The 19,789-nt window shown below is 35.3% G+C and overlaps 1 protein-coding gene across 1 annotated transcript; it reads left to right on the top strand.

The window, feature by feature from the left end:
* The first annotated feature begins 12,100 nt into the window (after positions 1-12,100).
* Positions 12,101-14,486, top strand: LOC149390796 (uncharacterized). Its single transcript, XM_089619857.1, has 5 exons — positions 12,101-12,517; positions 12,616-12,822; positions 12,908-12,987; positions 14,170-14,277; positions 14,369-14,486. Exons 1-5 carry the CDS (start codon positions 12,101-12,103, stop codon positions 14,484-14,486), a joined length of 930 nt encoding a protein of 309 aa, XP_089475983.1.
* Positions 14,487-19,789: the final 5,303 nt, after the last annotated feature.

Genomic DNA, 19,789 nt, shown 5'->3' with positions numbered 1-19,789 from the left:
TTACGTATTCTCATTTGAGAAAGTCAGAGTTCGGATTCACTATGTGATTCTGAATATGACCTATTGGTTAAGTACTAAGTTATGAAGATGTCATGAGTAACTTTGTGAAGATCTCATAGATATGGAATTCATGTACAAGATTGCTGAAATGCAATGTATATCACCTCATGTTTTGTTCCTTGGAATGTGAATAAATGAACTGGCCAGTGTCCAAATTGAGTCATGACTCTTTTGGATGAATCAATGTGACTTGTTAGCTCCTCGTCAATACATTGTTTCTAACTTATTCACAAGCGACAAAGGAGTTGAGGAAATAACAACTAGAATGGTAAAATGGTAATTTTGTAAATCCCGACTAGATGATGATATTCATGAAGGGTAAACATAGATAATATTCAGTGGATCCACTCATCACAATTAAGTTGAATTCTTGATTAGAAAATAAATTCATTTGAACCGAGAGATTCTCATTGTCAACTCTTTAGTGAAGTCAATTGACATTAAGCTAAACTTGGAAAAGGTTTGTGAACTTTTGAGTCCAAGTATGTAAGCTCAAGCTTTGTTCATTTGGATCCATGAGGTCACTGTCACAAGTCATATCGAGTAGGATTAGTTAAACTAGAAGCTAAGTCAAAATAAGAACGAGACAAGTTTTACGGAAATTGTCTAAAAGGTATTTTTGTCTTTTTGGACATAGAACGAAATGAATGTCAATAAATTTTTTTGACATTGTCATATGATGACAAATGAAACTATATCACACGGCCAAGTTAACGTTAATTGGGCTTTGAGGATTAATTTCATTTCATGGAATTTTATTTGAAAATTCTTAATGGGTTTTTCTTATGTTGTCATGAACAAATTAAGAAACATCTAGAAGCTCCTTCTTAAAGCAGGAAGACCGCCCAACCCAAGGCAAGAGAGAGGAATTATTTTGTGCATTAATGTATGAAGATACTTGCCAAAAGAAAAAGAGGAAACAAATTTCCTATATGGGGAATCAATATATATGGGCGACCAACTAAGAGAAAACAAAAGAGGAAACAAATCCAAGGCTTTCTAGAAGGAGGCTTGGACGTCCAACTAAGAGGAAGGGAGGGAAAAATATCTGCTCATGATGTGATATTCTATAGAAGAGGAAACTACATTAATGAATGTAATCCTTCTCCTATAAATAGAGCCCATATTCCTCTCATTTTCTCATCCCACATAAGTTAGAGATTGAGAGCTTCTCTCTCTAGACATTGTGGCCGCCCATCTCCCTTTCTCTCTCTCTAGTTCCTTTCGTTTTTATTTGACCTAGTGTTTTAGCTCTTCGACTTTTAGACTTGTTCTTGAGTCGTCGTGTTTAAAAGTGCCCACACACTTATTCCTTCTAATCTCGAGTGATTCATGTGATAGAAACTTTCGTGGTTACTTGAGTTCCCGAAGAACGAAGAAAGACGAGCTTAGTAGGGAGACGAGCGATTCAACCTTTCCAAAGGCTTCTCAACGATCAAACTTCGATAAAGGTTAGTAAACGAGTAATGCTCTTTAATAGTTTTAATTCAATAATAACATGTGCTTGCTCTTTGTCTAGGTTAGTAAAATCATTTTACTTGTTAAAAGAAATTTTTTATTTTCCGCCGCTTGCTCGAAGCGTTAAATCTTTTCTTAACCCTAGATCATTTCTAACAGCAAGCACGTTGAGTTTGAAGGAGGGTGTTAGAGGTACTGCTACTCGCCAGCTCAGGAAAGCCAAGGCTGAGTATACAACTCTGCCAGCTCAGTGTGTCAAAGGCTGAGAGTTTGGCTTGCGCACAAATCAAGTTAAAGTTAGTTAGAATTAGTTAGAATTGTCAGAGTCTATATAGGTACATAGTGTAATTGTTCATTCAGGTCTAATGAAGGAGATAAAATGACGGCAAAAAGACCCGGTGTTTACGGTTTGTACACTTAAATACCCACTTGAAAAGTTATGGAAAAAGTACCCAAAGTCAATAATTTGCCCCTCCGTTACAACCTTCGACGTTAAATCAAATGACATGCCACGTGTCATTGATGTGGTAATTTTGACTGAATTTAAAAAAAATTAAAAAATTAAAAAAATCTCTCTCTCAATTCACGGAAACAGATGTGGTAGAAATAGAATAATTTTTATTTTATGCATTTATTAAAGTGTTACACTGAAGCAAGCATAAAAGGTGGTCAATAGAGTGCGTCAACTCAAATTTGTAGCTCAGATGTGCAATGCCATGAAAACCTTGTTTGTATCTTAAATTTTAAATGAGCACCATTTTGTTGATGGAATTGCAAACTACGTTATAAGGAAACTGGTTATTACGGCTTAAAAAAACAGCTTCAACGATCCAAGTATAGAAATCTATCAGAATGCATGCAAGTAAACATAACATAACCAGCATTGGATACAATATGTTCTTATGAATTTTCCTCAGATGTTGAATTGAATCAAGCCACAGCAAATCAATAACTAGACCCAAAAAAATCAACCAATTGGATATTCCGACGTTCACGAGACAGCTGGTGATGAACAAAATCAATCATTCAGGAGGAGAAAATCAATGCAAATTTAAGTCTTTCAATACTATAGCAACAGAACGTTTATTTTAGAGAGCCATTGACGAATCTACGAAACCTAGAGGGATAGGGAGAGAGACAAACCCAGGAAGGATTTTTTTAAGAGAGAGAGAGAGAGAGTTGATTTTTTTTAATTTTTTAAATTCAGTCAAAATTAAGATCATGACACGTGCTATGTCATTTGATTTAACGCTAAGGGTTGTAACGGAGGGTCAAATTATTGACATTGGACATTTTTTCCACAAATTTTCAAGTTTAGGTACTTAAGTGTTATAAACCGTAAACGTTGGTTCTTTTGCCACCATTTACTCAATGAAGGAAGTCGTTTTACTGTTATCTTCATTCTCTATCAATTCAACAAACACCACATCTGTATGTACATGGGCTTGTTGCATGTTTCACGTGAATTGCATGTGAAGGGTAACTAAAGCCACGTAATATCAGTAATATAAGTTCATGAATGTGAAGATTAATTATTGAACATCAGAATCATAAATTTATTTTATTCATCGTGATCAGGTCCCATATATTATGTGTAACTGTCTTATTTTTTTTTTTTCCTTCTTAATAGCTGGAAACATATATGTACTGTCTAAGCTTCTAGGCCATTAATATGTGGAACCATATTATAGCTCCTTGGATGGGCATTACATGTGGTTCAAATAAAGAATGTAAATGTGTGTGTAATATTTTAGCTAGCTGCAATGTCCCCATTGTCTCAGTCCCATCATGAAGATCTTTTTTTTATTATTATTTATTTTTCCAACGAGGTGAGAGCATATTGCACCAGTACTTTTAATTAATATAAATGTGAAATGTGGTTGTAACTACCCCCATTGAAATGTGATAATTTAAATGAGAAGAAAATTTGTAGTTTTGGCGACGACGACTGTATTTGAATTGCACATTGGTTGTCAAGTATAGCTTCAGGTGAAAATAATTTAGAAGAACACGTGAGATATATATACTCAAAATATCTTCTAGTAGTTTCTTTAAAGAAACTTCTCCAGCATTCAACTAATATTTATTATATATATGCATTATACATATATTGTAATATTATTTGCGGCGGGCTATAACATGTATACCATGCTGTATTGACCACCTAATTAAGAAGCTTTTTTCATTTAGTGATTGGTTGTTATGTATTCGTTTTAATAAGATGAATCATAGAATAATAATAAGCATCAATCACGCGTGTTCGTGTTCGTTTATTTTTTTTTTTTATTTTTTTTTTTTTTTTATAATAAGACAATTATAAGTGGCAGTTTTTTAATCCGTACGATAATTAAAAAAAAATTAGTCGAATTGTATATTATATATGAAGAAGAAAAGGGGACCTTACTCCAAACATGGGCTCTAAAAACTATTTTTGCAATTTTGTTTTTCTGGTTTAAAATTGGATTTTCTAATAAATAGTGTTTTTGTAGTGGATATCACAAGTATAATAATTAAATCAGCAAATATAGTGTGATCAAATCTTTGCCTAAAATAATTAACAGTAGTCCTGATTCCTTTAGGGTTTTTTAAATGAGCTCACATCAACTAAAAATATATCATTTATCCTCGTCTCATTGTCAATATTTCCGACGAAACCCCATATTAATTAACATTATTTATAATCTGTTTATGAATGAGCTAGCTAGCTTCTCAAAGCTTTTTTTTCCCTTTGCTATATACTTCTCCTCAACATATATTTTGTTTGATTATACTTATTATGACGTCTGATTGCTCAAATTTGTATATAAGCGAAGGTGTTGATACGGATACAGAAGATTGAACAGTCTATAATTATTGAGTTGGTGTCAAACATTTATAATTGTACTCACACTAGCAAAAATAAATGAGAATCATATAAAGGTACGGTACTACATAAAATTTACTAGACCAAGGAGAACGTCATTTCATTTAACGTTATCAAGTAATGCTAATACCTTGTTCTTCGTAATTTATTACTCAGTCCTGTCTAAAACTATTTAAGCTGGCTATTCACTGTCTTTTTGAAGAAAGTTAAAACCGTTAGATAATAAAAACTACACATATTATAGGAGACGTAATTAATGAGAAAATATATAACTACATGTTAAAAGGGATAAGAAAAACTCTTTTAAAGCAAGAAAGTTGTTGTAAATTGCATGTTTTTTTTAACTATGTAAATATTTTGTAAGGGGCTACATATTAGGCTATATATATATTACAATAGAGAAATATATATAAGCTATTTATTGTTTATTGTTACCAAGGGAAATGAAATATGCGCGTCCATGTGTGTCATATAGCGCCAAGCCATTCAGCGTAGACGAAGCCAATGATTAAAATACTGGTATCGATATCGAAGTTTTAATTTTACTGATAAATCGACTACCGACTGTTATAAAAATATACATATCAATTACCGATATCGCTGATATATTGTTAATCGATGGCTATACCGACGAATATCTTATAAAAAAATAATTATTTATTTTTTAAATTGTATATAATATATAGTAACATGTCTAATTGATAATATACATAGAATGTATTTAAAAAAAAATTGTCACTTATGTACGCGTGCAAAAAAAATCATTGAAAGCTTAAATGTAATTATATATGTAGTAATAATTTTAAATATATCGGACGATCATAATAAAAGTACAATTTGTTTTAGTGAAGATTAAAAAAAATATCGACATTATATTGATATTTAATGAATTATAAATATTTTTATAGTTTTTCCATTTTCTGATATACAAGACGGTATACTTCGTTATTTTAAACCTTGGGCAAAGCAACTCCAAACGACTTTGTTTTCTTTTCTGTTATAATGGTACACTGTGTTTAAAGTGAATTTTGACTTTTATGGCCAATGATAACTGACCTTACTTGTATTTTAATAATTTTGAGACAACCCAGTCAGATTTTAACTCGCCCATTAAAGGCCGATTCTCCTGGACTATAGTGACAAATTGTATACATTTTTCTATAAAAAAAAAAATTAAAAAAATCAATAATAAGGTTTCATATAATTGTGTTTAATTTTATGTTCTTCAAGAAGTTACTTATTAAAAGTATTGCACTCTTGCTGATTATATATTGGGGTAAGAAGTTTTATAGCTGGGAAGACAACTTAATGTTTATACATTGTGACATTTTATTTTTGGAAAACAAATGTGACCATGCACATATTCTACTGTTTCAACATCAGCTCGAGAAATTTCAGCGTTTTGTTAATAGATATTGTTAGATATTTTGTTTTCCAACCTTATGTTACCTAATCTTATGTGACATGAGCTAGATAGATTTGCGATTAAGTAATATATTCTAAAGGATCATCACTTCTCCATCTATCTATTAATCTGTGAGTCTCACGTTAACTTATATATTTTGGTAGTTCGTATTCTTCATCAATAATGTGAACACTCGTATTTTGATAGTTCGTTGTCTAGAGTGCACAAAATAAATAGAAAGAAACAATCTAATGAAGAAAAAAAAAGAGAAGAAAGGAACAAGAAGAAAAACAAGTAAATTGGGAGTCGAAGCACTAATCGGATTTGTCAATTCTGGAGAGAATTTTTTTCCTTCTCCAAAACTTAAACCCCAAAAGATAAGATGTAATTTTTTGTATCTAATTTCGTGCATATAGGGTTTTGGGTAATTTCGGAATTATCTAGATCTTTAGATGAGATCCAAGGGTCAAAAAAGCTTGAAAAACGGGAAATTGACAAACATATCAAAATTGGGCTATCTCTGTTAGGATTCGATCCCCAAATCCGACCTAAAATCATAAAACGAATGATACGCAAAGAACAACTAACACACAGATTTATAGTAGTTCACTTTTAATGCGAAAGGTACATCCACTTTGCAGCTGCAGATTCTCATAAACCCAAATTCGGGAGAGAAAAATGTTACAACTCTCTTGTGCTCTACAAAGATAATCAGCGCACATGGTGTTTATAAAGAAAACGCTAGGTAATAGAAAGACGTGAAATTCCCAAAATATCATCAACTGATAAACCTTGCAATATGTCAATCCGCGAAACATCGTCAAAAGGTCTTCAACTCGTCAGCTAAGCGACTGATTAGGCTCCATACACCAACACTCTAGAATTTGACTGCGGAGCGATAAACACACTGCAGCACGTTGGATTTATGGCGTTGCATTTAGTTATGGCACCGATATTCAATTTTTGCAAATAAATATGTGTTGGAATCTAAGAGAAGTATTTTTTTTTTTGCTCACATGGAGAAAGATTTATTTAATTCTCTACATGGATCGTCCAAATTTGGCAATTAAAAATCTCAAAATCATTAAAAAGAAGTCGTCGTGTTTCTTGTTCCGTTCTAAACTTGGCAAAAAACGTCTTTGAATTACCCAAAAATTGTTCCATTTCTTTCAAAACACTTTTAACTCATGAAAAATCTAATAAAGCCAAAGAAAAATGCGTAAAATATTAAAAAAATATTAAGGATCCACTTCGATTCAAGCTTAAAAGCACTGAAAAAGTGTGTATGAAACACATTTATCAATGTGGTTGCCTGCGGTGGTGTCAAAGTCATTTTTTCTTCTCCGCCTCTTTCATCTACATAATCAGCTTTCTCATCATTCGTCGTCGAGAATCTACAATCGGATGTGTAATAACCAAACTTGTTGTATTTTAAGCACTCGATTTGTGATTTGCCGTTTCTTTACCATGAATTTCCTCTTCCACGACCATTTGTTTTACAAAGTTAGCTTTCTTCGAGAATCTACTCTCAGATATGTAATGACCAAACTTGTTGCATGTGAAGAACTTGATTTCTGATTTATCATACCTTGACCATGAATATCCTCTTCCACACGCCCTCATTTTGCTTGTGGATTCCGAGTTCTTTCTCCATTACTAAAGTTGGGAGATTAATTTTTAGAGTAGTTGTAATCGTCTCTTTCTACCCTTTGTCCTTGTCCATGTCCTTGTCATCTTTGATCCTTGAAATTTCCATAACTTTCTTATTTAGCGTCGAGTTATAGTAGTTGCTCCATTGCCTCCTTATATTGAATTTTTTCCTCTTACACTTTTCTTCATATGCCTTTAACTTACCCATCAATTTCTAAATATAGTCATGGTTGTTAAATATTTCTTTTCTTTAAAGCTAATAACAATGAGTCATATCTTGCACGATCAACAATTAACTCTCTTGGCTATATCTAATAGAAAGTCTTGTCATATGACATGGTTATGCTTATGCTGTGAGAGAAAAGTCTTGGTTTTGGTTCTATCATGACAAGCGGCGATTTGCTAAAAGGGGAGTGATGGCGAATCGGTACAATGATATGCGAGACCTAGCGAGATGGTGCGAAGGGATAACCTTAGAAGAAAACGAGGAAGTGGGTCTACTACTGGAGGACGAGGACTAGGAGGCTCAGGTGATTTATTAGAGGTGGTGCTTAATTGGAAAATTTCTCACTGATCGTAATGTTGATTTTCGGGCGATGTAGCACACGATGGCTTCTATGTGGAGGCCTGGAAAAAGAATGTATGTAAAGGAAATCTAGACCAACCTCTATGTATTTTAATTGTACCATGAGGTGGATATCCAACAGGTGATGGAAAGAAGTCATTGGTCATTCAAAGTGTGACTTTGGTCACTGAAAGGCATCAACCAGGGGGAGATCCATGAGCTCTCAAACTAGACCGATAGAACATCTGGGTCTAAATCCATGGTGCGATGATGAGGGTTATGTCAAGCAGCGTAGTCACTACGATCGACACATTCAAGGAGTCGGATAAAAACAATTTCACATGTTGTTGCAGGGATTATATGAGAGTGATGGTTGCTATCCCTATCGACAAATCTCTGAAACGGAAGATGAAGTTGTCAAGGTCATGGAGTGGTTTTCACTGGGTCCAAATTAAGCACGAACGTCCCAAATGTTCTACTTTATATCGAAAAAGTTTTGCCCAAAGCTTTTTTAAGAGAACACTGAGGAACTACAGAGACCATATCGAATATGGATGCGAGCCCAAGGAAGAAAGCACGTAGAACTGATCGAAGCAAGGTAGCTTTGCCAAGGAGGAGGAGCGGCGGAATTTCCCAGAGACGCAGATGAAGTTTCGTCGGAGGGGGGAAGTGTTTCCTAAACAGACTAATCATGAAAGAGCGAGTATTCATGCGAGTTTGAGGACAGTGGTATTCGGAAAAAGTATCAAGGGCAATCAAGCGCCATAATCACTTGGGGGGACGACCCGGGAAATCAAGGAAGCAAGATTATTGGTGATGGAGTTAATGCGAAGATTCTTGAGGGTAATGGAGATGGAAAGTCAGGTTAGCGAATTATGAAGCAAAGCAGAGAAGGATTGAGATGGACGGTATGAAGTTGAACATTGAAAATGGGCCTGGAAGATAGGGCTTCAGGAGAGATGGCTTTGGGGCTATTGAAAACCCAACATAATAAAAAAAACGGATATGGGGTGGGTCATGTTTCACAGGCTCGTCAGACGCAATGAGTGTTTTGAGTCAGAGTTGTCGTTGGCTTGGGAACCCACGTTCTATTCAGTTCGTTACAGAGTTTGTAGCTTGTAAGTCGCCAAAGTTTATTTTCCTATGTGAAACACTAAGTCAAAAAGGGGTGTTCAACAGGTTACAACTCCCATTGAGTTTCGATGATCTAGAAGTTGTGGACCGAGTGGGAAGGAATGGTGGTATTTGTTTAATGTGGAGATGTAAGTTGACAATCAACATTTCGGGATGATCAGAGAAGTTCATTGACGCGGATATTAAGGAAGACAGTGACATTCAATGAAGACTTACCAGGATTTATGGCGAGCCGAATCGATGCTTGGAGTCATTTTTTGAGCTGTCATGATGTATTATGGGCGACCTTAATACTGTGATTCAACAAGAAGATAAAAGAGGATGTGAGCCGTACCCGAATTGGTTAATATAGGGGTTTTCGCAAGTAGTGGTAGAGTGTGGTTTGCTGGGCATGGATTTGCTGGGATATCTGTTCGCGTGGGAGAAGAGACGTGACTCAGAGAAGTTAATTGAGGTGTGGCTTGACGGAGCTCTTGTGTCTCAGTCATGGAAAGATTTGTTCCAGCTCGTTTTGTCAATGGTGCCCCACAAGAAGAGTAGTAGTCATTACTTATATACATTTGATGTAATAAAGTCTCACGAAGACTTTTGCTTGTAACTGCTGAATAATTAATAAAAGTTGAAAATGTTCATTCATTCTTCCTTGTCTGTTTGAAGCTTTATGATAAACTATAGTATTTAGTCCTTAAACAAACCTAACAACAAATGAAGAGTCAAATATAGATTTGCATGAACAAACTCTTCATGGTTTGCTTAAAACATTCCATTCACAATCTAAGGATCAAAGGACTATTGATCTCAGTACGATTGTTAGGAGAATCTATGATGTCTGGTTATGGGGCATTGAGAGTTTGAGACTCTATAGTTTTTTTAGGTATCTTCTAAAGGCACTGAATTGACCAGTGCACTTCTAGAGACAGAATAAGAACAAACCATTTAACCACTTATGTCTCGAAGTCACTACGTATGAATTGCATAGATATAGAATTCATGTACAAGATTGCTGAAATGCAATGTATATCACCTCATGCTTTGTTCCTTGGAATGTGAATAAATGAACTGGTCAGTGTCCAAATTGAGTCGTGACTCTTTTGGATGAATCAATTTGACTTGTTAGCTCCCTGTCAATACATTGTTTCTAACTTATTCACAAGCGACAAAAGAGTTGAGAAAATAACAACTAGCTAGAATGGTAAAATGGTAATTTTGTAAATCTCATATAGTTGATGATATTCATGAAGGGTAAACATAGATAATATTCAATGGATCCACTCATTACAATTAAGTAGAATTCTTGAGTAGAAAACATATTCATTTGAACCGAGAGATTTCAGTGTCAGCTCTTTAGTGGAGTCAGTTGACATTAAGCTAGAACTTGGAAAAAGTTTGTGAACTTTTGAGTCCAAGTATGCTAGCTCAAGCTTTGTTTATTTGGATCCATGAGGTCACCACCACAAGTAATTAGAGTAGGATTAGTTAAACATGAAAGCTAAGTCAAAACAAGTTCAAAGGTTGAACTAGACAAGTTTTACGAAAATTGTCTAAAGGGTAATTTTGTCCTTTTGGGCATGGGATGGTATGAATGTCAATAAATAAGTTTTTTTGACATTGTCATATGATGACAATGAGTTCAAGTCACACGGCCATATAGGAATATTGGGCCTAGATGGTTGAATTTCATTTCATGGAATTTTATGTGAAAATTCTAAATGGGCTTTTTTTATGTTGTCATGAACAAATAATGAAACATCTAGAAGCATGTTCTAGAAGGCTCAAAACCGTCCAACCCAAGCAAGAGAAATAGATTTATTTTGTGCATTGATGTATGAACATATTTGCCAAAAGAAAAAGACAAAACAAATGAGGAAACAAATCCAAGTGCCATGAAGGCTCAAGTTGGACGTGCAAGGGAAAATAGGAAACCAATGATTTGCTCATGAATATGTGATATTCAATGAAAAAGAGGAAACTACCTTTTCAAGGAAAATCCTCCTCCTATAAATACCCTACCTCATTCACAATTCAGAATACACAAGCTTTAGAGATTGAGAGATTCTCTCTTTAACCTTGTTGCCGCCCACCTCTCTCTCTCTCTCTCTCTCTCTCTCTCTCTCTCTAGCTCTCTTGTTGTTCTTTTGTTTTGGCACCCAGGTCCTCATTAGACCTAACGTTTTGTTTTAACTCTTTGGCTCATAGACTAGTTCTTGAGTCATAGTGTTTAAAAGTTCCCACACACTAAATCCAACCTAAACTCTAACGACTCTAGTGGTAGAAACGTTTGTGGTTGCTCACAGGTTCAAGAAGAATAGTGGGAGAGGCGAGCTGAGTGGGGAGACGAGCGTTTCAGCCTTCCTAAGGCTTCTCAACGTTCAAGCTCCATTCAAGATTGGTACCGAGTAAAAACTATAAATAGTTTTAAAATTTTAAATTATACGCTCATGCACTTTGTCTAGGTTGTAAAAATGTTTTACGAGTTTTTAAAGAAATTTTTATATTCTGCTGCTTACTAGAAGCGATAAATCTTTCTTAAACCCTAGATCTATTCCAACAGCACGCTGAACTTCATAACGTGGAGAAATACCCTTCAGACCATAGTCCAATCTTTATGGACCGGTCAGAAGTTCGAGTCACTCGTGATCATTTCAGTTGAAAAATGCTATAAGGTAATGGAGGAGAGCTGGAACTTAGATGGGGTGAGAGAGATTAACTCTAAGATTAAGAGTTGTGATACATGGTTAGCAGAAAGGGGAAAGAATCTAACGAAAAATTTTAACGAACAAATTAACAATAACAGAAGGCATATGGAAAAGCTAAGAGGCAGGAAAGACGTGGAGAGTTAGACGGCATGCCAGGAAGAGCACTCGATGTTTTGGAACTATTAGCACAGAAAGAAGCTTATTAGAGACAAAGATCGAAACAACTATGGCTAAACGAATGAGATGCTAATACCAAGTATTTCCATGCTATGGCCTTGCAACGAATAAAGGGGAACTCAATTAGCAAATTGCAAGATGGGAACGAAAACTGGCTGGACTGGGAGCATGGCATGACTGAACTCCTAGTGGAGTATTTTTCTAACATATTCACGCCGTCTAATACGAGATGGGATATTGTTTTGGAGGGCTGCAACAAGGTGATTACGGATGATCAAAACAAGTCCATGTCGGAGCCAATATCGGAGAAAAAAGTGAAGAACGCATTGTTCCAAATGAATCCAGACAAAGCGCCGGACCCAGATGGGATGAACCCGAGTTTCTATACGAGCTGCAGGCATATAGTGGGACGAGATGTGGTAAATATTTTCCGAGAGCTGTTCACCACAAGGCATTTTTCGGAGGATAGTAATGACATGAATATTGTCATTATCCCTAAGAAACTGGAAGTACACATAATGGGGGATACACCCAATATTTCTTTTCAATGTGATTCATAAGGTAGCGTCTAAAAGTTGGCTAATAGACTCAAACCAATGCTCCATAGTATTATTTCGCAGCACCAAAGTGCGTTCATTCCAGATCGGCTTATTTTCGGATCATATTATCGTTTGAGGTGCTCCACTATCTCGAAAGGAAGAGGTTGAGGAAGGAAAGTTTCATGGCTCTAAAGCTCGATAGGAGAAAAGCCTATGATAGGGTAGAGTGGAGTGATTTTAGGGCGATAATATCGAAGATGGATAGAGCTCACCATGTATCACGTCTTGACTATCAGATATAAAGTGACTCACGAAGGATGAGAAATGAGACCAATAATACTGGGAATGGGTATTCGACAGGGAGATCCTTTATCTCCCTATCTTTTTGTCCTTTGTGTTGAAGGTTTTTCGGCGCTAGTCAAACAATTTGAAGATGGAGGGTGGTTGACGGGGTGTCGATGGCGAGAGGAGCACTAAGAATTTCTCACAAGTTATTCACGGACGATTTTTATCCCTACTGCAAGGCGACAAAGGGGGAAGCCCAAATGTCACGGAGCATTAAGATATTTTCTCAAAAGCGTCGGGAAAACATGTTAATGTGACTAAATCGTCAGTATTGTTTAGCATGAATGTCAATGACAAGGATCGAAAAGAAGTGTGCGATATTTTGGGCATGAGCGAAGCTGGCGAGCATAGCCTCTATCTGGGACTCCCTAATACGTTAGGGAGAAAAAAGACGATGGCGTTGGGGTTTCTGAAGGAAAGAATCTGGTGCCGTGTTGAAGGGTGGAGTACAAAATTACCCTCGCCGGCTGGTAAAGAAGTGCTCCTGAAATCAGTGCCACAATCCTTACCTTCCTATGCTATGAGTGTGTTTCTTTTACCTCAAGAAATCTATCAAGAATTGGAAAAAAAAAATATTGAACAGGTTCTAGTGAGGATCAGGAGGTAGTCAAGGAAAAGGCATTCAGTGGATGAGTTCGGAGCGGCTGAGAATTCATAAACGAAGAGGGGTGCTGGGGTTCCGGAATCTTAATGATTTTAACGTGGCGCTTATGGGAAAGCAAGGCTAGAGGCTAATGACGAACGAAACTTCGATGGTTAGTCGGGTTTTTACAGCGAGGTATTTTCCTAGGGGGAACATTTTTTAAGGCACGTTTGGGGTCAAATTCGAGCTACATCTGGAGGAGCGTTTGAAAGGCCAAGGATATGATTCGAATGGGGAGTCGTCAAAGTATCGGAACATGTGAAAATGTTGCAGTGGTGGGGGAAACAAGGATCCTTGATGCCAAGAATCCTTCTGTAAACCGGAGCATCCAGTGTTGACTCGAGCGCAGATTGCAAAGATAAATAGGGGTTACAGTGTAAAAAACTCATACAACCTTCTCCAATGGATGCAAGGGAGGTGGACTGAGGAAGGCCAATCGGAGTTCTGAAAGGGGCTGTGGCGTTGTAAAGTACCTCCTAAAATCATGCACCTGTTATGGAGAGTAGGAGCGGGTTGCCTTCCGACAAGGGTGGCACTGAGAAAGAAGTGTGTTGATGTGGACTCATTGTACCGAATATGTGGAAAGGAGTTTGAGACGACGCTGCACATCTTGATGAGCTATGATCTTGCGCAGGGGTGCTGGCGTTGCTTGGGTTGGGGTAGCAGAGCTGGGGCAGATGGTAATTTTCTATCCTGGGCGGATGGAATTTTTGCTGCTGGTGATGATGAGGCGGGCCGAACGGTATGTTGTGCTAGGCGATATGGAAGAGGCGCAACGATCGGGTCTGGAACAGAAAAGTGTCGATAGTTGAGGATACAATTGCTTTCACCAGGAGCCAGTTGGGGCAATGGATTGAGATTCGGGAGCGGCGTAAGCTGGGTCTCCGGGCGTCTCAAAACGACGCAGAGGCACGGAAGTGGCGTCGACCACCGGAGCACGTGGTGAAGTGAACGTGGATGCTATTGTGTCTGTGGAAGGTCGAGCGTGGAGAGTAGGCGGTGGCGAAGAAGGAGAGATAAGAGGTTCTGGGCATTCACTCGAAGCAAGGTGTGGGAGCAAAAAAACCCATTAATTACAGAGACAATGGGATTTAGAGAAGCCCTTAGCTGGATCAAGGAGAGAGAGAGTGGCAAGCGGCAGAGTTAGAAGCTGATTGCTTACAAATGGTCAGTGATATGTGAAGCGAAAGTCATGTGGTCTCACCATTTGGCTTACTTATTGCTGAGTGTAGAGTTTTGTTATCAAGTCTTTGTTCTGTGTCTTTCGATTTTGTTAAATGATCAGCAAACCAAGCCACGCACTTTGTTGCTCGGTATTGGCTCTCATCTGGTTGTATATCTTTCGGTGATTTACCCGTTGAGTTTGTAAGGCTAATTAATGATGATTCTAGTTGATTAATAAAGACTAGCTTTACCGTATAAAAAATAACAATGAAGTCAAAACTTGGATCTAACATACGAAATATTGTCTCTGTTTACTTCATCAACATCTTCACCATTTCTCTTTAGTTGATGGACTACGGCCAGAGAAAAATAATCGGACATAGACTCGGACTCCTCCACAAAAATACATTCAAAGCCATCTCTAAGAGTTTCAAGGCGAATCTTTTTACTTGCTCGACTCTTTTATTGCAAGTTTGAAGTTTGTCCCACACTGCATCTCCAAAAGAATTATGTTAATTAATAGCGCTATCTACCAATTGCGATATTACTCTAGAATTTATTTACGCTCTAGCCACTCTAGATATATTAAGAATATTCCAAATAATATGAATATTTATAAGAGGTCCAAAATATTAAAAAACCCAAACTACGAACTAAAAATAACTAAGCCCACCCAAATCAAGCGTAAATTTTAACACATTTTGTGGTTGTAGTTTTATTCTAGTCAATTCTCTCATACGCAAGGTCGATAAAGTGTGAATTCTTTGCGGAAATTTGTCAGCCAAAATTAGGGTGAACAACTCAACATATCTTATAAACAAGGGAGGTGAACACAAACATCATAGAATATACACCATTATATATATATATATATATATATATATATATATATATATATATAGTTATATTGAGAGTTTTAATCTGACAGCCATTGTTGGTATGAAAAAGATTGATAAAACATTGATGCATTGTCAGTGACGTAACTTTGCATTAAATTAGATAAAACAGAATGAAGTCTTCAATCGAATCCAATATTAAATGATCCAGATTGATTAAATTATAGTTGGGCACGTTAAACCATTTTTTTTCTTTTATTCGCTCAGGATAAATTTAATTCAGTAAGTTATACATATAAACTGAGAGAAGGGTAATCGAATTCTTTCTTAGCAGACTATTACTTTTAAACGTGAAAGTCTAAAAATTGTTAAAAATGATACCTAATCAATAACACCTTTCGATTTCTGATTTTCACGATGCTGTTTAAAAATTGGACATCGTTTGCTTTGCTCTTCAGCGTCACTCAATTAATTGCCTTCGAACTGGTACAGCAATATTTTTGGCCGAGTTTAGTAATCCGTATCGTCTTCCCGTAAAATTTTCTCATATACGATTCTTAATATACGAGATGTGATCGGAATTTCGTATTTACACTAATACTATCTTATATATACTGATTAATGGTTTTTAAAAAAAAAACACACACACATATATATATATATATATATATATATATATATATATATATATATATATAATCCGCAATTTTAGGCCAGACATCTACGGCATTCTTATCACATGTCGTAAAGAATCAGACAAAATACCAGTCTGAATGTCAAGAAGATATGGACTATCGGACGTGTAAAGCATTAAGTACGTGCATGTGAATATCAGGATTCTAAAGTCACACATGGCTTCATTTTGGTAAACCACAATATCAATCTATCTATCCGCTAATTTTGTTGTCCAAGTCAAGGTACTCGTACGTACGTAACATATAAAGTAGTCCTGACAAATATAAAGCTAGTAAAATCGAACGATTAAAGTTGAAGGTTTTTTTTTTAAATCTGTTCCATTATTTACCTATATATAGTAGATTATAGGCAACGACTTGAGGCATATTGATTTCTTGATCGGAGAATGATGCGTCACGTTAGATTAAAGTGGAGGTTCTTTAAATCTGTTCCATGGTTTACCTATATATAGTAAATTATAGGCAGACTTGAGATATTTGATTTCTTGATCGCAATGCTGTGTCACTTTGCTTATTCTTGGCAGCTGTGACTTTTCTTGACCGTATTTATTGACATTAAGAGAGCTGACAAGTAGTCGTAATGATAATGTAGAAGCATGAATATAAAGATTGGGAAAAAAAAATAGGACAAAGAAATAAATGTCACGATCGACTGGAAATAGCGGATTTGTGGTGGCATGGAGTAATGTCAGTGACCATTAACTAAGGGCTTCACCATTTAGATCTCAAAGGTAATTCCTTCCCAACAAACCCATTTATCGACTCAGATATTTGAGGCTAAATTTATAAATGTACATTCGAGTAGTGCATATATGTTTGTCGTGTGTGCATATATATATATATATATATATATATATATATATATATATATATATATATATATATATATATATATATATTGTTGATACGTTTATTGGCTTATTTTTTTTATTACAAGTTAATTTGGAAAGATGTCGTACATCATGTTGCATTTTGTGCTGAAACATTTTGTCCTTGTTATCTGGTATGTATTTTTGACAAACTTTTCGCTCTGTCAGAATATTTCCCAAAAGACCTTCTACATTCGTTTTATGTGCATGTATAAGTAAGAAAACCTTAGATTGATTTTCAGATATATTGGGTTATCACATCTTGTGTCATTTTGTTTATGCACTGTCTTTTCTTTATCCGTCTATTATTTCAGTTTATGTTGTCACATACATTGACTCTACATTGTGTGCGAGGCACTGCCTAAACAGAATTATATATATAATCATTATATATTGCTAACAAAAGTAGTAACACGTCGTTTTTGTACCATTGGATCATAGATGAAACGGTTTGCCTATATCTACCACGGTTGTTAGTGACTGTCATGTTGTCATAAATTATTAGACCTTGTAAACGCATATCAATAGATTTTTAATTTAATGTATATTTAAATTAAAAGTCATATTAGGCTACGTTATATATATATATATATATATATATATATATATATATATATATATATATATATATATATATCGTTTGTTAGGTGTTAGTTGGGAATAATCGTTTACTTGGGCTAATCGATAACAAGTTTCGTAACTAATTTCCGTGATGCATTGGTAAATTTGAAATCTACTTATACCTAACCAATAGATATTAGCATATGTGTACATATAAAGAACACTGACCAGTACTTAAGAATTTATTCAGCATATCTGAGCCATACAAGAACCGGCATTTTAAATAATGGGTAGATATAATATATGCACATTATTATTAGACGTGGTAAATGGAATGGCCTAAAGCTTTTACGTTGTTTAGGTTCATCAGGCAGATATATTTATGATTGATTGGTAAATTAAAGACGTGGATTGAGCATTTTATTAGACGCTCGAACTGGAAGCCCATACGCTGTATATGGGCTTGAGTTTTGAAGTGCTCTTGTTCAGATGCTTGAATCCTTGATGTTGAAAAACGAACACATTATTAAACTAGTTGACATTGATTTTTTCTTCTTCCATTTCTTTATATTTGTTAAGAAGAAAGTACAAGTAAAACCATAAATTAATATGATTTTACGAGTAGAATAAAAATACAACAGTTATACCAACTTGACAAGGATTTATATATTTGTTTATTTAATAAATTACAACAATGTCGGGGTTGGGTTTTGCATTTGCTGTACATGACCCAAGTGTCTCTTCTACATATTAATTTATATGGCCACAAAATAGGTTCTTAAGTAAAAATATGTGGCAATGAATCTGTGTTTGATTTCATGAATCAATCACACTTTTTTCTTCACAAACCAAAAGGACTGAAAACTGACTACCAGTATTTAAAAAAAAAAAAAAAAAAAAAAAAAAAGGGGTCCAAGTTTTTAATTTTTCTACCCCCTGACGCTTGTTTGATTATGTAGTCATTCTTTCTTATTTATTTAATAACTTACAACAGAAAGTACATACAAGTATTTAAAGCGTGGTGATAATGATGATTGAATTACACACAATTTTCATTTAATAACTCTCTATCGAGGGTAAATACATTAGATGTTTCTACTACTATATTCGGCTGAAAGATAATGTTAGGTAACAAAGCTACGAGCTAAAATATACTTGAATTTTGTTTCTTGTTGGAGTTGTACATACAATTATAATTATCCGTAATTTGTTCAGTTTGATATCAGTATGGCTTGAGATATTGTGGCGAAATTATTGATGGTCACTGTATATGACATGACAGATTTAATGCGTCTACAATAAATAGCTTATCAAAGTAAGAAAAAGGCTGTTGGTAAACAGTCATTAACGTATCAAACCTTCCAATAGTAGCACAAACAAAAGGGAAATAAAATATCATTTTTTTTTCTTTTGGTTATGATTGATCACATAAATTTTGACAAAGTTTTTCAATATATAATTACTAAGGTAGGTACGTAAACTGAGTCATATTCATGATGAGGTTCGTCGAAATTATTAATATGCAGTAATTCAATTATATATAAAAAGCTCAAAACATTATGTGTATATATATATATATATATATATATATATCAGACCCTATACATATATTGTGAGTATGACGTATTGACATACGGTGAAATGGATATGGGATTAATTATCACCACACAATTTTAACATGTGGGGTAACTTCATTTAATGCAATGGTTATACTTTGAATTTATGTATGATTAAGTCGTGGCATAACCACATTTTAGAACTGTAGGTTTTTAGGGCGATCGTGTTACATATAGGGACCCCGTGGATATAGAGGTGATATATTGTGATTGTTTGGTGGCTTCAAATTGCGAGTCTCTGTGCAATTACCACCAGATCTTATTACGATCTCTCTATTGGGGCCATAACTTGTGAATGCTTTATGGGACCCAACATTTGAAGAAAGATCTTGTCATTAACCCACACAAATTGAAACTAGTGTTTATTGACATAGTAATTAGTGTGTACGAGCTAGTGCTAGCTTTCTTGTGAAAGTTATCCTACATATATATGCATTATTATTGAGTTTTTTTTAGCCTATTTATGTGATTTACAAGAAACTATCTACATACGCTTAACCTAGGTTTTTTCTT

This window comes from Urtica dioica, chromosome 7 (genome assembly GCF_054948205.1).
Source record: "Urtica dioica subsp. dioica isolate 48M chromosome 7, U.dioica_male_clone48M_v1_H2, whole genome shotgun sequence".
Lineage (NCBI taxonomy): Eukaryota > Viridiplantae > Streptophyta > Magnoliopsida > Rosales > Urticaceae > Urtica > Urtica dioica.
Note: the sequence above shows the minus strand (reverse complement) of the source record. Positions and strands in the feature narration are given on the sequence as shown.

Excerpts from the sequence above, each read along its gene's own strand:
- LOC149390796 (XM_089619857.1), top strand. The coding sequence starts at position 12,101 with ATGGCCTTGCAACGAATAAAGGGGAACTCAATTAGCAAATTGCAAGAT. Across the intron at positions 12,518-12,615 it reads TTATCCCTAAGAAACTGGAA|TATTATTTCGCAGCACCAAA; the intron begins GTACACATAATG and ends AATGCTCCATAG. Across the intron at positions 12,988-14,169 it reads AAACAATTTGAAGATGGAGG|GGGTGCTGGCGTTGCTTGGG; the intron begins GTGGTTGACGGG and ends GATCTTGCGCAG.